Source organism: Diuraphis noxia, unplaced genomic scaffold, assembly GCF_037042655.1.
Source record: "Diuraphis noxia isolate RWA-SAM2 unplaced genomic scaffold, SU_Dnox_SAM2 contig0001, whole genome shotgun sequence".
NCBI lineage: Eukaryota > Metazoa > Arthropoda > Insecta > Hemiptera > Aphididae > Diuraphis > Diuraphis noxia.
This window is the reverse complement of record NW_028301711.1, coordinates 37,631,007-37,649,890: the sequence shown is the minus strand read 5'-3', so window position 1 is coordinate 37,649,890 and position 18,884 is coordinate 37,631,007. Positions and strand designations below refer to the sequence as shown.

Sequence of the window (18,884 nt, the reverse complement as noted above, 5' to 3'; positions counted from 1 at the left end):
AATTATTATTATCAGCAATTTAATAAATATTGTTATTGTGTGCCCCATAGAAATACAACACGGAATCCCGTGGGGAATATTCACAAACACGACGCATGCGCACTGCGTCTGCGGTGTATCGGTCGAGCAGCATGGAAATCTTGCGATCTCTAGCCGACACGGCCGAGCACAAGAACGGTGTGCACTTTGTCCGATGTATGCGAGCGACGCTTACCGATGAGCCACTTGGCTTCCAACCGGAAGTAGTCAGGCAGCAGCTCAAGGCGTTATCAGTCGTCGAGACAGTGTCTGCCCGACAGGACGGTTACTCGTGCCGGATATCATTCCACGAGTTCATACAGAGGTAATATTGTATGATGATTAATGCCTGATAGTCATCATGGTGTACCTAGGATTTACTTAGGTATTAACGAAACTAACAAGATGCTCTTTAAGCTTTAGTTTAAACCACAAATTAATGGTTCAAACTATTGTTACGTTTTCTTAAAATGTTCAGTGAAATATGATATTATGGCTATAAAATATTTTAATAACAAGATTTTATTTTTTTTACCGATCATTAATATTATAAAATGAAGTGCCATGATAAAAATTAAAACGTCTATAGAATGAATAATTCCAACTTTATAGTCCACTGGATAATTCAAACAAGATATTTAGGAACTTTACAGGACGCTCAAACTGAATACAGCTGAGCATGCCGGCTTCTATTGTAATATTATTGATAGCTGGGTACTCAATTGAGAAGCATTGTAACGAGACGTATGATCTCTCTGTAGTAGTGCTTTGTACATTTATCATATAATATTATGATAATAATTATGTCATTATTCCTAGTTATATGAGTAAAGTGCATGAAAAACAATTCGAGACTCATTATATAATTCACTGACTACAATTTATTTGAGCGTTGATTATTTTTGAGAAGATCTGTAGGAAATTTTTTAGAGTTCCAAAACATGTATGTATATAATATATAAAAACACATCTATTAACACGTAAGGCGCACAATAATAAGTCACTTAAAAAGTTAATAGATAACAGAGATACGGCCATGGCTCTATAAATTGATTAAAATAAACTTGAAATAATCTAACATTATTTTAACTATGAACTATCGCCTGACCATATTTACCTGAGTATATTTATCTATTTATCGTATACTGTAATATTGTGCATTTACCTATATATTTTCTTTATTAAATATATACTTAACATATCTTCTTCTTATTTTATGTATTTGTTATCAGTGACATTGATACCCCGATTTAAGACTATTATCATATAATATAGATACATTTCTCGATCTGCAAAAATTATACTCCCCATCTTCTATTTTAATGACAATGTTTTGTTAGTGATTCTCAATTTATAAAACTCAATAAAATGTTTTTTATGAAATAGTGTCACACATTATACGATTATTTATTTATGTTATATTCAGTATACATAACACGCATTTAGGCATAGGTATACATGTATAATACACAATACAGTACTTATTGCTTTCTACTACACGTGTACGGTGTACAATAGTTATAATTTCATAAAAAAGGTAGCTATTATTTTCAATGTAACATTCATTTTTATATTTTTGTCTACTGATATACGATTTTCCATACTACGTCTTTAAGCCAAGACAGGGCTATCTATTTAAACATTTTAAACAGAATATTTTATATATAGGCACATAATATTATAGAGTCGTAATAATGGGATGATTATCATACAGGTACAAGTTTTTGGCATTTGATTTTTACGAAAACGTTGAAGTCACCAAGGAAAACTGTCGACTATTGTTGATTCGTTTGAAAATGGAAGGATGGCTAATTGGAAAGAGCAAAGTTTTTCTGCGGTACTACAACGAGGAATATTTGTCCAGGTATGTACAGCATATAGAATTCTATACAGTTGAAGTAGTATGTCAATCATCGATGTGGTTATTGATTACACCTATTTTGATTACCTATAAATATCGTGGTTTGTTTGATTATTATACTTTTGGTAGTCATCGATATTCTACTTACCCGTTCAACGTTGAACCGCATTTGATAAATTCACGATTTCATTACAAGTAGGCCATTATTGTTTTTAATTTTCTGCAAACTTTTAGGCTCTACGAGACCCAAGTGAAAAAAGTTATAAAAGTACAGTCAATGCTCCGAGCATTCATTACGAAAAGGAAAATTGCACCGCAGTTGATTAAACAACAATCTGGTAATGACGATGCGTTAATACAGTCTTAATATTTCTAAACTAGTTTGTTGGAGTAACATACAATTTTATTACTTTTTTTTTGTATTTGTTATATTACTATTAAATACTATTATAATCCATAGTTATTAAATTATTGTAGCATAATCTGGTAATGTAGTGTTGTTTAGTTGGAAAATAATAAAATAAAAATATATTCTCGAATAATTAACTTATTTATTTATTTGTTTTTAAATAGAGTAGTTATTTTAAGTGTTGGGAAGGTTCTTAATATAAAATAATTTTATGTTTTTCATGTTCAACTACCGTATCATAACAATTTAACAGATACATAACGTATAGCACAAATATTATTTAGGTAAATTGCCATACCAATAAATTCACATACTGTTAAATTATTAGACACCATATAGGTAAATGGATACATTTTTCATCAAGCTAGTTTAATTTCTTCTCTTTAAAGTACATACAGGTTATGTATTAAAAAAAAAAAAACGTGTTTGGAACCTGTAAACGTGTTTTAAATTTAAAGTTAAGTGGTATAAAAACATAAAAACAAGAGCTGCAAAAAAAAAAAAAACAGAATTTAACCCTCGCCAATGATTTCAAAGCATATCTCGCTACTCCCATGTAGGTATAATACATAATATTGTACAGAGAAAAATAATGAATGCTTTTACGCAATCTACAGTATCTAAAGAGGGTCATACACAATAGGTCATTAAAAATATACCTTAATATTGTTATACTGTATTTAATTTAACAACTTATCTTATTTTTCAAAATAAAAACATTTGCTCAATTTGCTATACTCGGTGACTACCCCAATTTGGATTGATCATAAACAGTTAGTTGAAGTTCAAAGTATAGGAATATATTATCGACCATGATGAGGAAAATACAGAATCATTGAATTTGATCAAGTGATAAAATACCTAAACTTTTGAATACCACAATTCATCTATCATACCAAGGGCATAAATTGGTGAGAAGGTTAAAGGTTCCAATCTCACTTGAAAATAAAAGTGTGTAGAATTATTATTATTATTATATTACACTATTGGGAATCATAACTCGAGATTTCTATAGACCCCTCACAATGAAATCTTATACTACGCTCAGAGTTCCAAATGGTTAGAAATATAAAATCATCTATTAACTGTCTATATGTACATCAAATGCAGAGATTGAGCTGTTACGTTTAAATAGTACTTAAGAGATTAGATAGACTTCATAAAATTATTAAAACACAACACAACAGTATCGAAAAGTATCTATAGATTAGTACTACAATTTAGTAATTAATAACTATCATACATTCAAAATATTATTTTCATAATCTTTTTATGTATTATGTACAAGGTACACAACAAAATTAAAAATTAGTTAATTCGTATGTTACAATAATTATAGTATAGATACACTTCAATACATAATGAAAACAATTTTTTTTTTAATCTACAGTATGACAATATCCACTTGGTAATCAATTCATTCGTATTCAAACTATTATTATAATTATTTGAACGGATAAAAAAAAAAAATTACTCCACACGCGTAGTTATGTAGGCATATAGGAATGCATTCATACAAAAGATATCTGGGTCCAGTTTGTCTATAATAGTATAATATTATATTAGCTTAGCTCGAATATCTGTTACAATACGCAGATTAAATAAATGTAATCTATTATCATACCGATGTATACTAAACCTTTGGGGGAGGGGGAAAATAAAAATTGGTCTTGTTACGACCATATGGAAATAATAATAACATACGTAAATCAATCGCCACAAATCGCAATCGTTTACAATATATGTAGGTAATATTGTTCACACTGACGACTTGTGTGTTGCACGCGATATTATAATCATAATAAAAAAATAAAAAACCTCCGCACATTTAACACGGCATACCTATGTGTCTATGTGTATGCATATTATATACAAATATAATATAATGTATTGTACTACAAGGCCGCTACTTGTGCACGACCAAAGGGGTAGGTACACGTCATGATGACGTTGATGACGATGACAAGCGCTCGCGTTCGGAGGATTTGGTGCGGGACCCTCGTGTTCGGATGATTCCTGTCGTCGTCGGTGGCAGTGGTGGCTGGTGGTCGGGGCTGTTCAGGGTGGGGAGTGTGTGTAGGGGGTAGTTCCCTGCTACTCCGGACGAGTGGGCAGAGATTATTTCGCGCGCCCGCGGGGCACAGGGGGTGGCTTTTTAATTGCGCTTACCCTTTGAAGTCGGGCAAACGGATCAAAGGTCTGGTTGGTACCGCCGAGGGGGCCACGAATGCACAAAGAGGCTTTACCCACCCCCGCGGCGCCTACACAGCCATGGCCCAAAGCCCCGCGTCGTTGCTCACACACACACACATGCGGAGCGCGCTCGCAAATATTATAATACATTATACGATCGCAGAGACGGAGATTTAAACGTGCGATCGCATGAATGACGGAGCGCAAAAAACTAACGAAACGCGACAAAAAAATCTCTTCTCTGCCGCTTTCGAGTGTACACCGGCGTTTTTGAGACACACGGACAACAGTCACTCTCATACACACACGCGCGCGCACGTAAAACAATAAAAACAAGCAAATAAGTGGTTTTTCGTTTGGTACTCGTATTTTATATTATGAACTATAGCTGTTATAACACGACTTTGCCAGGAAAAAAATGAACAAATATAAAATACGATGCTATATCGGTGCAGCTCGGTTTTAGTGTACCTATGTCCTATACTTTAGTTAACAGGTAAATCGGGGTCAGTGTCGGTCGTTTTGTAAAGTAATTGGACCAAGATCAGCAATCTGACCGTTGCTCCGACTACTGCTCTCAAAACTTTTCTCAAAAGAATAATTTCCGAAACTTTCACAAATTTGGTCGAGTAGATTTTGAGTTTATGTGTTCAAATATAAAGACATCAGCTTTTTGTTTTATACTTGAGGAGTCTTGAATACAGAATAACAAACAATAAATCAAATATTTTTTTTTTCTATTTAAAAAAAAAATCGCATGGTAGCGCGTGGTTGGTCTTGGAAACGGTTTATAAATGCGAAATAATATTCCAAAACGAAATTCATCTGTGAGGCACTCTATAGCAGCAATACATATTAAAGACATTAAAAAAATCTATTAAAACGCCACCTGTGCGTTATGACATACAAACTGTTCTATTTTATGATATTATATATAATTATAGATATTAAATAGTTTAGATAATGATTAAGTCATTTAAATTTTAATATTTTATTATTTTTCCATTGTCTCGCGTTATTTTTTTACCCCTGAAATAAATATACGAGCTCAAAATCTACCGGAGGATCGAAATTATCAATCAAGTACCTACTCCGCGATCAGTTTTCCAATAACTATCCACGAATATGGAATATAATTTCTAGGTATTATTATAAATTGTAATGTCCGTCAGATAAGTAAATCGTTCAAATCACATTGAAAAAAATACGTCTAATTAACAAAACTCGGCTATATTATAACGACGTACAAATTTCAATTATTGAATTATAATATATAGTATAACAGTTGTAGTCATCCGTCGAACGGAGTTGAGCCGCTATTCTGCTGCAAGTGTGTAGGTACATATTTTGTGATAAGAGGCATAATATTTAAATTACTATATCACATTGTCATTCTGTACATTGCGGAAATTTACACGAAATCCAAAATGTTCTTTACAATAATATTATGAAGGAAAATGTTTGTGAAATAATTAAGATATACCTACAACCTACATTTTATAATAAATATTATTCAAGTTTTAATTTCAATAAGAACTAAGCAGTCATGATTACTTTTTAGTTTTTAGAATCAGATTTAAAATTATATTTACATAGTATTATAAAAATTGTTTAGATGTAAATTATGATTGACAATATTAATTTAACGTGTTTATATATATTTTATACTTCGTTTATTATAATCAAAGGAATATTGTTGGTCGTGATTCAGCTTTCTTATACGATCACTGTATCATCTAAAAACACAATACTGCTCGTTTTAATTTTTATTCCATTATTCCAATAATCGAAATCTGAGAACCGCTGACACGGTTTAGATCGATAGTCTACAGATAAACCTACTAAAAATATTGTACTGTACACTTACACAAAGTCCGATTTCACAAGTTCTGGAGTTCGAACGGCACTACACTCTATCCACTGTCATTTGTGGTCGACGTCAACTCCCACATGGGTCAGTATAAAAGCTTTTAATTGATTAATTATTATTCGACACTTGAATAGTTGTTTGCATCCAAGTCTTAGTCAAAGTTTTGTTCCTGTGTTTTTGTTGTTTTTTTTTTTTAGTTTGCTTTCTCGATCTCCATAAATTCAGACGTAGATGTTACGGTGATTTTTTAAGCATGTTTACCTTATTTTTATGCTTTTATAGTTCATTAAATAAAATTTAGATTTTTGGACATTTTTGAATACACTTGAAAACCATATTTTTGAATACCTACTTGCGATTTTTCACACCACTTAAAATTCTGTGACCATGGAAATTTTTGATTTTCATATAGGACTTCGCCCTATCTTTCACTTTTAATTATTCACCAGATTTTTTCATTATTGAGAATTTTAATATATCAAAATTAAAATTTGAATATTAAATGATTAGTTTTTGAGTTATTTAACATTGTGTACTAACTACTAAGGATATTATGTACATAGTAATAGGTCAAGTATATGATATATCAAGTTTACTATGGGGACTTAAATACTTTGAAAATGTTGGAATATAATCTATTTTAAATAATTTGTAAAAATCTAAGTATAATGAATATTACATCTAATATTACGTAAAGCTTATATTTTTAAAAACTTTTTCAATAATTATTATCCTTAATATAAATATTTTATCTCTCAGAAATTAATTATTAGAATTTTGATTTGAATTCATCAACATTTCGAAGAAAGCCATCCACTTTGTAACAATAAACCGGGATTCTCATTTGAAAAATAAAAGTTTTGGATCACCTCATTACTTAAGTAGTACAACAAATATCAGGAATTTTGAGAATATGGGCATTGGTCATTAGCTGCACTTGAAAATTCCAAAAATCAGTATTTGAATAAATATAAAATATATACTAACCTAACCTAACTTAAAGGTAGAAATGGAAGGGGGTTGAGAATGTTTAAATAATCAACCTATTTACTGTACTCGGCTCGGGTTAATTTACCGGGTCCAGAAATATTTAATAGGTTATTCTATATTATACTGTTTATGTTAATATTAAATGAGTAGTTATAGAACTTTTGATATTATATTATTTAATTTCAACCTAAACCATTTTATATGAATTCAATTATTTATTATATTCAATTATAGTTTCCCGAGCAAATTGGTTCGATATTTTATTGTAATTTGTAAGTAAACTGTTTTTTAAAAAAAAAAAAAACTATTATAGTTTTTAATAATATTGTCTTATTCGTAAGTAATATTTCATGACGTAAAATTTGAATGGCTATGCAGATTTCATAATATTTTTTTTTTTACTAATTGACTTCAATAATGTAATATACATAGGTACATAGATCTCAATTTCGTCTTGGAGTATTTTTTTTCATTTTTATTTGTAATTAGTTTAAAAAGTTTACCAATTAATGTTGACGTAGGTACTCGATATTATATAATAATTGCTATTTATTAGATTTGTTTTAACATTTTTTTTATACCTAGCAATCACTACTCAATAGACATTCAAATATTTACGTGTTCGGTTTCTCAGATTTTGATGTAACACTCGTGAATTCCGTATCGTTTTTAATATAAAATAATACAACATTAAAATAAACACTGAGCTAATTACAATTCGTTTTTATTCATTATAATTTTTAAACATGCTAATACTATTATATTGATCGAGAAAGCGTAGTTTTCAAAAACCTTCTAATTTATCAAAGTATCGAACGCGCGCATTTGATGAAATGTGTGATGTATATAATCAAAACTAAATTATAAAGAAAATACCTATAAAGCCTTAAACACGTGCCTTAGGTACCCGATATTATACACTAATACACTATACAGTAAAACTTCGATGTAACGAACTTCTGTTTAATACAATTTTCTATTCAACGAAATATTTGTAAGAATGTTACCAAATTAGAACCAAGTTTATTTAATTACATTCAACGAATTTCTCAATAGTACAATTTTTTTTTTTTTTGCTAATGAGACTTCGTTATATTATGGAAGTTTCACTGTATAGCATATTCTATTACATTTTGTACATACAATAATTGATTGTACTTATTATAAATTGTATTTAAGTCAATTTATCATTTAAATGAAACAATTATGACGACGTGATATTATGATTTCACTGTCATATTCCATCAATAATTTCTTTGAATAAAAAATACATAATATTACATACCTAGCGACATACTAATAAATGTATACTTATTGAGTTACAGGATGGGTTCGAGTGTGTTAAATAACAATTACATTCTATATTTTGTAGTTTTAAATTATAATGCGATAAACAGTTATAGGTATACTCACTTCCCTGTAATTGATACATTGTATGTTTTGTATACTTGAATTTTTTTAAATATAATCAATATTCCTGAGTTGTCAAAATATTGAAATATAAAATAAAATCGTATTATAATTCTAAGATAATATTTTGATAAAATATGATTTTCAGCGAATAATCGAAAATATTCAACTATTCAAGAGGAGGCAGCATTAGTTATACAAAAACGTGAGTATATAATACGAATTTCATATTGTATCAATAATTATTTTAGTATAGTTATTGTGCGTATATAACACAGTCATTATTGTATTGGCTTATACATTGGAACCTTGGTATTTAAAAAAGCCTCAAGAGGAAAAAAACATATCGAAAAATAACTTATAACTACCGACAGATAATTAAAAATATGTAAATGAATGATAGGGACTGAAAAAATGTCTATTTACAAAAACTTCAAGGTACCAAAATTCCACTGTAATATTGTTGTTGCCAATAGATGCCAAGAGAAAAGTGTTTCTGTATATATCTATAAATGAAGGTAATATTAGGGATAGGATGTTATCAATATTTTTTTGGTGTATCTGATAATATAACTTCTCGTTAAAGTGGTTGATTATGAAACATTTTAAAATCAATTTTATATTGTTCATAGTTCATACTTCTGTTTTACATGTTAAAATATTGTCTAAAAATTCTACTCACTAAGGAAATGTTTTAATCATAAATTCTGTTGGGTTACATTATTATTAGGTATATAATTTAAACTTCGTGTTTAGGAATAAAAAAGTTAGGCATTAAGGTTTACATTTTGTTTGATACTATTACTTAGATTTAGGCAGTATCTTTAACCTATAAGTTTTTAAGATTTTCTCAAAGTAAGTACAAACACAAAAATAATGTTCCGTAATATGGTGATGACTGATGAGGCTATAACTGTCTACTTGACACAAAGCTATGCGTATGTTAATTTTTTGAGATCTTCATATCATTATTTTTATATACCGAGCACTTATCGAGAATGATTTTTATTTGTCGATGAATCATAATCAATAACAAAGATCAGCCACGTGTTCGAACATATTATACATTTAAAATAATATAACTGATTGAATATTAATTTATTTTAATTTTCCATTTAGATTATAAGGGATATCAAGTACGAAATAAAAACAGTTCGACAAAAGTCGGTAAGTACTAAATTAATGTATAGTAATGTTGCTGTCAAAATATTATGATTATTATAATGTTGTGTTTTAACAAATAATATCATCTTCTGATGTAATATAACATTAAAAATTAACTTATTTAACTATCTACTAAAATAATAGTGACTTAAATATATAAATAATAAGCTTAAATAACTCTAAATTTATTATAATATGGCATTATAATGCTAAATAAATTTGATCAACGCATTTTTTCTTTAGACAAACTTAATGCCGTGGGACGTAAAAAACTAAAGATGATTATTAATAAATGGAAAGGAAAATCAATCTATCAAATCGTATTGTTGGATCGAGCCAATAAACTTCAAGACGTTGTATACTTTTCATTGCAGGTAATTTAGACACGCATTATTATTTTAGTTAGTATAACTAAGTTGGCCATTGTGTAATAGGTATCGTAAAAATATTTAAAATTAAACAAATGATTTAACAGAATTGCATTATTATATAAATTATAAAAGTAAAAAATGATATTTGTAAAATCTTGCCTACCTTATTTCACAGTCTCGAAATAATAAAATACAAGCGTTAATAAAATATAATATAATATGATATATAATGATTTTAATTAAGTCAGATACGGTAGTTATAATATACAATAATAATACTGATTTATACTGAACTTATATTATTCAATAAAAACTATAAAACCATTAATATTCTAAATTATTTGTAACTAACTAAAATTTGTGATATCCATACTGTGATAACACACTAGAATATCTGTCATCTATGACTTGTTTATATTTCAACATGACGTAATATGTAGAGGTAGGTACAAACCTACTAATATTTGAACAAAATTTACGATAGTGTTTTTTAGGGCAAGTACCCTAATTTTGTTTTATTCGAGTTAAGTTCGTGAGAGTGTTTCGTTATATAATGTTCTCAACAATTTTTTCAATTTTTTCAATCAAATACGTTGGATTCTGTAAGCTGTGCTTGAATTCAAAAAAATAAGGATTTGTATAAAAATTGTTAAAAAAAAAAGTGCGTACCTGATGATTATTTAAAATCGTACTGATTAGGTAATTAGATAAAACGCATAAATATTTTTTTTTAATATGTAAAACTCCTCTAACACCCCTCTCCACTCTACCACCCTTCTACAAAAAAGTACTGGACGTAAACAAATAAAACTGCATATGTGCTATACATCTCTGCATACCCAAACCCTACCCATTTACATGGACTAACCAATAAACATAACCAAACATCTTCAAACTTCCACCCACTAATAAAGGAAAGGCGCAAGCCTGGTATAGTTAACGGCATAGCCATCCCCTCCCCCCCAAAGCAAAGCAAAGCGTCGAATTGTTATTCGTCATCAGTCTTTAATCTTTAGTATCTACACATCGACCGTATGACTTCTTCTCGACGAAGCTTCACACAATCGGATTCCAAATGCCCTCGACAACTCTGACTGATCGATGCCTATTACATATTATAATATTATGTACCTATAATACACGTTGTAATGGCTCGTCCACAGGTGCATTTGTATAACCAACACGCGATTAGTAGTTTAAACAACATGAACCACCGACCGGTTATGCTGAAAGATGTCATGAGCACGACCAGCGTAAACGAATTCTTGGGCAGCAAGAGGTGTTATTTGTACAAGATACCGTTCCAATTGAATCAGATGGAAACGGAAACCAATCAGAATAACACGATGGACGAAAAGTAATAAAAACTAATAACATAATTTACATTATAATAGTGTTATAGACGTTATAGTGCCTTATTATTGCTCGTTGTGTGTCGTCTAGAAATAACTAAACACCAACAATTTTTCCGATGTAAATGAAACTTTTTGATTAATTGGACCACTATTAACTACTATCTAGATCACTAAAATATTTTAATATAATATGTAGCTGCTCAATATGACGCAATTTTTGAATACAATTTGTATAGTCCAATCTCCAATGTTCAAAATAAATATAAAATTTTTTTAATTTCAATAACGGCCTTATTTTTTATCTTGAAACATCTTATTTAAATCAAGTAATTTACGACATATTATTTTTGCAAAGAAATAATTTTTAAAAAGACTTCTAACATTTAATTTTACTTTTAATTATATTCAAAAAATGTGTTTATTCTATTTAAACATAATATTACACTACTAATCACTATTGGATCATAATATTTTCGTCTCTTATAATTAGTTAGTTTAATTATAAAATTTCAATAAATCTAATTATTGTACATTTATTAATTTATTTTTGATTCAAAACTCGTTATTGGCTGTGAAAATATTATTTACAGTATTATAATAATTTAAATTATATACATTATAATAAATAATAATAATATATCTATCCAATTTATATCACTTTACCTACCATATTTTGTGCATTTTGCAGTTGTTTCGGTATACTGAACAATGTGGATGATTGCAATTGGGACTCTCCTCTGAATCGTTTTCCTGAAGCTCGTACTACATTTAAAATTTTGAAACACTCGTTCGCTGTTCGAGGTAACATAATTCAGTCATCGCTTATAGCAGATTATGTCATATGCTCATGTATATATCGTGATAGAAAACAACTATCTCATCGATTTGAATTGTTTATATATGACGTATATACAATATATAGTGGAACCTTGATAACTCTAATCGATTGAGGTCAAATAATTAATTCGAGGTAGGTATCGAAAATTCGACTTGTAGAGGTTCCATTGTATACTTACATATTATATATTATATATATATTGTACATATTATGCTGTATATTATTTTTACAAATATTTTATGTTCACTAAAATATGTAAATTATAGTGAGTACTTGAATATTTTAGGGATAACCCTATTGGTAGTTTTCAGTGGCATAGTTATGATTTTGTTCTGGAGGTGGATATTGCTGTATGTGGTACTATGATAGGTATAATTTATATATATAAATATATATATATTTGAGATAAGGATGAGGTGGTAAGGTTAGGTGGATTAATGGATTATATCCGTAATTAAAATGTATAACATTATATAGGGAAATTTATTATCAAATAATCTTATATCAAATATAAGTCAATCCATCAAACATTAAAAAAAAGGCTCTGAGTTGGATCTTTTTCTAGGTTTTCTATGACTAGTTTTACTACGATTGAGGTACAATGTACCTGGTACATGTTCAGTTTTTAACTGTATTTAATAATTATAATGTTGTAAAATAATACCACTATTTTGGTTTCACTATCTGAAATATGTGATCTAATAAAATTATTATTAAGTATTTTTTACTGATTAATAATAACTACGTGTTGATACATAATATTAAAAACATTTTAATTAGATTTAAACTAAGACGCATCCAAACTTTAATATTCTGTGAATAATATTAGTATGTATGCATTTCAATAAAATATATTTCTATGTAATAGGCCATAAAAATAAAAAATAAAACTAATTTTCTATATTAATAGTATTACTAATAATGGCATTTTTAAAATGTACGAAATGTACGAAATGTAAAATATTAATTTCAATCCTTTTATGTGCAAATAATTATATTCTTAGCCGAGGATAAATTCATGTTAGTAAAAAATGTTTTCTTATAAAATTATTTTTTTACTAACCTATTTTTAATAGACCAAAGCGTACAAGTAGATATTGCTCAAGCAGTACGATTTTCCAATACCAACAACAGTCAACAGCAATATTCTGTAAGCACAAATTTAGTATTCCGTGTTCAACGAAAATGTAGACATGAATTTAAAATTGAGTTTTTGTACTAGGAGAACAATCGTATGTATCAAAAACAGGATGAAAAACCAATTAGAAAATCTGTGAGTGACAACAGATATAGTATGAAAGAGAAAAATGATTCCAAAGTGATCACTACAGCGAATAAATCAAACATAAAAAAGTTCGTTGTTTAATAATTGTATGTATAATCTAGTTTTAGTATAATTATTTTATGAATTAGCCATTAGGTACATATGGCTTACTAATAATGCATATTATTCGATGTAATATTAATACTATATATCTTCTAGAGAGTGTATAACTTTTATTTTTCAACCTTCATTAAAGTTAAATGTTTAAAAAACAAAAGTCGATTATTATAAAAGACTAACTGAATTCTAGCTGGGTTTCTACGTTTGCTTCGATTCAGTATAAAGTTTTAAAGAATGAGTATAACAAAATGATAATATAAGTAGGTACCTAATGCAAATTTATATAATATTGATCACAATATTTTACAATTATATTTGTTTTAGTTAGTCATATCTTAGTGATTTTCCAAAAACCACTTTTTCAAATATAAACAGTACCGCTAAGATATATGTATAGAAATCATTTTTTTTTTATTGACAGTAAATTAAACATTTTATTTTTATAAGTTTTTACAATAATTAAAATTTTAAAAATATGGTATACTGCGCGTATAAAATTTAATATATTAGGTACTATACATATGTACATAGTAAATATTCAATAACGCTGTATAAAATTATGTATTTATGCACAATTTGAAATTCATATAGGTAACTATATAAGGGGTTAAGCTTAAAATACATTTTATGTTTATCTTTACCCTAGAGACATTCAACAAATTTAAATTTGAAACCAGTAAATCTATTATGGAGTTCTATAATAATATAAAGTAAAACTACAATTATTTAAATGTTTAGACCATCAGATAAATTAAATCCTGTTCTTGAACTTCAAACAAAAGGTAAACAATACCAGTCGGACTACGTAGATGAAGACGATCCTCCTTACAATTTTCAGGTTAGCTACTGTCATTAAAATGTTTTCCATTGCACATTTAATGCAACAATAATAATTCAAAATATATATAATATTACAGTGGCGTAGCGTTGGGTACTTTTAGGCTGTGTCTTAATTCTCGAAATTGTAAAAAAATTTTAAAACTATTGCTACGGTCTATGAATGTCACTGCAAATACAAATTTCTATAGCCTCAAACTTAAGTCTAACACACAACCTCTACATCGGCATGTTAAGCTTGTGGGAAACATTGTTTTTAAGCCAACTCTGTGTAAATACATTATCAGACTCCTCCTCCTCCTCCTCCCAAAGATAAATCACAGCTACTGCACTGTAATATTATATGTATCGAATAATCATAGCGTTGTCCTCAAATTAGACTATTATACTAACCATTTAATTTTTCGTGTTACAATAGTACCCTTATATAATATAATGTGATTTGTATTAGGCAATTTTGAAAAAGACCAACTACAAACGTTCGTCTATGGACGGTCGGACCATAGAGTTCTCGTCGGAAAAGTCCAATGGTGAAAGAATGACGGACAAGGGGCACGCCGGCGGACGACCGGTGACACGGATAGGAGAAGATTACGGTTATAGGTCGGACGCAGACAACGTGAAACGGTCAAAGGATTACAAGAACGAGCTGAACCATCAACTGTCTAGAGCAACGAGGACTGAGATCATACCAGGAGTAATGCTAGAGGGCTCTTCTTGCGACCTTTAATCCAGTTGCTCACCATTGACGTCGCAAAAATTAGTTATTATATCATATTATTATTATTATTATTGTTATTATTATTTATACAGTATTATAAACGGGATAGGTACGGATACATTTGTACGTTCGCATTCTAGACACTAAATATAGTTATAACTTTATAAGTATAGATATAGTATTAGTTGTGAAATCGTGTTAACGTCATTTTTGTGACCTTCCGACTACATTAAATTTGTCCTTATATTCACAAGTCACAGCTGATTGTGTAACTCACCTTACCGATTACGTTTTAATCAAAGTAACAGCCGAACATTTTCAAATATAAACACTTAAAACTTTATCATATATATTAACTTATACCAGGCACTTATATTGATTGTTGGCCACATTAGTTTTTATGAATATACTAACAAATGTTTATGTGACACTATTACATCACTTGTAATAACGATATTCTAAAATCTTGTATTATTATTTCTTTTTTCGAACTATTGTATGAATAACAATAATACAAAACATTTTAAAACATTAATTCAATATTATTGCACGATACGAAGTTAAGCTCTAGATTAGTACAATAACAATTTCACTAAGAAATTACTAAGTAACAGCTAACTTAACCAAATTCTTATCACATTAATATATTATGGATAAAAACTATCATTACTTAGTCATTATGAATTTTCTTAAAATGTCTAAGAAAGTTTATAAGGAAAATCTAGTTTTCATTATTTAATTTGTTGCGATTATTTTTGCTCCAATATATTATAATTATGTAATGTAAATATTGCATTTTGCATGATATCATCACATATTTACGAATTTGATTATTTGATTTAACTAATAATAACTTAACTTCATTGTTTTATATCAATTAGCTCATAAATCATGAGAAAAAAAGCGGGTACCTAAGTCGTGGATGTCGCTCTGCTGTACAGTAGGTTACAAAAGTGGATTACTGTAATGGATGGAATTAAATTTGAATCCGCAATGATATTGTATCATTGTATACGAAAAACGATTCTGAACGGAAACGGATTATTTGTATAGGATATATTATTATAGATTATTAAACATTTTCAAATCTTAGATTTAAAAAGAAAATTTTTTATGAATTTTCTAGCTTAAAATAATTTGCAAATTTTCGTGATTTTTACGAATGTTTTCAAAATTGAAATTTGAATGCTTATAAAAAAAAATTGTGACTATGTATTTCTTTTATTTTTCAACTGCTATTGTAAAAATATTTTAGGAACTTTGTATTAAATTTGCCCAAAACCAATAGACATATTTAATTTTTCTTTGATTCAACTGGATTTGTTGATTTTATTTCTGACGAATTTCCCCAGGTACCATATAATTATTATTTCTGTAAATATTTTTCGAATAGTTTGAACATTTTTGTAAAATCGATCCAAGATGTTTTCATTCTAAAAAAAATGTTATTATAATAATAAGAAAACAACACCTAATCCTAATCGCTCTCTACATTGAAATGGCATATCATATGGTTTGGAAAAAAAAAGTACTACACACTCTCCAGAAAGGGAGTATTTCAGGAAACATGCTATCTTTCCTATACAACTTCCTCTTGACCGAAAAATTCAGGTAAAACTGGGAAACGTATTATCCGACCATCTAGATATCCGTATTAGCATTATCTGTGTGGCAGGCGAGCCTTCTTTACAAATCCATAGAAACAAAGAAATTTTAAAATATGTGGGCGAAAAAAAAACCTAGACCACCATAAATTGTGAAATTAAGAAAAATAGAAAATAAAATATTATTAGGTATGTAAAAAACTTTTTGTGTTGAGTATTTAGGTACATTTTCAATAAAATTCCATACAAAGTGTAATGAAAATGTTTTCACTGACATGATGGAACTCTCATCTTCTTAGTGTCTTTTAAAATTTAGAGGTATAAACGATTGCCTAGTACCTACGCCTTACCTACTGTTATCTGCTTATACAATATGATACATCGTTAATATTAGGCCGTGGGTGTGATGCATAGCCTCTTCTTAATACGCAACCATAGGGTCAGTGATATAAATAATTGATATCATATTTTTACTAAAGTTAAGACTTAACCATATTTTATTTTATTTTATCAAGCACAATCAATATAATAATAATATTATCGTCGATGAACGAACGATATCGTGTGCGGCTCTTCTCGGTCATTGCGGTTACCATGTTGTTTGGGCATGTGACACAATAATAATAATATAATGTACCTACTTACGTTTTGCACTACAGTAAGTTATGTAATAATATATTGTGTAGTACGCCGCCTATATACATAATATATCGTGTGGCATTGTGTCCCTTTTCTCTAAGGCCGTCATCGCCGTGTGATGTCCTTATTACGTATAGTACCGATGCACAATAATAACATCATAATACATGGTATATAGGTAATGCATTATTTGTCTTCTACATATATATATGGGCGGACATGGGATACTCACAAGTACCTATACTACGTCCCATACCCTCAGATTCCGACAAAGCGGCGACGTTTATTCGGGCCCGAAATGTACAATCCATTATTTGTTCGAGTCCGTAACATTATATATATATATATATATATATAATATCTATGTATATGTATCATTGGTTTGGTATACCACAGGATTATACCATAATATATGTCTCTACATCCGTTATACCGGCCAAATTAAAAAGGCCGAAACCCGTTGTTCGGGAGAAATTCACACACTGTACGCGTGCATATACACATATAATAATACTAATACATACAATATTGCGGACACGCTCATATATATTATACAATTTTATTGCGTTATAATAATAATAATAATACATTATACGTACGCTACAAGTGCAGTTGTGTGCCGCACGCACGAATATATGATAATAATATTACCTATATATAATATGTGATACAGAAATGCGTATAATGCGTATATATACACCCACATAATATCGCTTGGGGATACCTCACCACCCGCGGTCATTGTGGAAATCGCTGCATTTTTTTTTTTTTTATATAAATGAAAAGAACCCGAAATCCGATCGGTAATTCCACAAAGGTCAAAACATTATAACATAATATCTTCTCCGTGTGTATACCCATTCATACATATATTATTGTTGTTGACTAAAATCGGACCGCATATAGGTCATGTAACGTAATAATATTATTATAAGACTGTAGAAATGCGTATAATCTTTCACAGAATTTCTTTATTTCTCTTTTTCACTATTTTTCTATACAATACAATATATCCTTTTCTCTGCAACTCTGTTTTGGGGTTTTTTTTTTTTTTTTTGATCTGGCGGCTTCGGCGTTTTCCATCAGGTACAGTATAGGTACACGTATAAGACCTGTACTGTAACACACACACACAGAATACGCCGAACCTATATATAAATATAATGAATTATATATTTTTCACTGGTACGGTCATACATTGTGACGGGACTTACGGTTCC

General features: G+C 29.2%; 1 protein-coding gene across 2 annotated transcripts in view; it reads left to right on the top strand.

The window, feature by feature from the left end:
• ninaC (STKc_myosinIII_N_like and MYSc_Myo21 domain-containing protein ninaC) overlaps positions 1-15,956 on the top strand; it is a 39,190-nt gene extending 23,234 nt beyond the window's left edge. For both annotated transcript variants that reach the window (XM_089216644.1, XM_089216643.1), the window contains 12 exons: positions 51-343; positions 1,733-1,882; positions 2,114-2,217; positions 8,900-8,956; positions 9,871-9,918; positions 10,159-10,289; positions 11,450-11,643; positions 12,330-12,442; positions 13,556-13,629; positions 13,702-13,832; positions 14,602-14,701; positions 15,152-15,956. In XM_089216644.1, the coding sequence (XP_089072770.1) occupies positions 51-343; positions 1,733-1,882; positions 2,114-2,217; positions 8,900-8,956; positions 9,871-9,918; positions 10,159-10,289; positions 11,450-11,643; positions 12,330-12,442; positions 13,556-13,629; positions 13,702-13,832; positions 14,602-14,701; positions 15,152-15,430 (1,674 nt within the window). In that variant the 3' untranslated portion in view covers positions 15,431-15,956. The remainder of the gene's footprint in view (positions 1-50; positions 344-1,732; positions 1,883-2,113; positions 2,218-8,899; positions 8,957-9,870; positions 9,919-10,158; positions 10,290-11,449; positions 11,644-12,329; positions 12,443-13,555; positions 13,630-13,701; positions 13,833-14,601; positions 14,702-15,151) is intronic.
• The last annotated feature ends 2,928 nt before the right edge of the window (positions 15,957-18,884 follow it).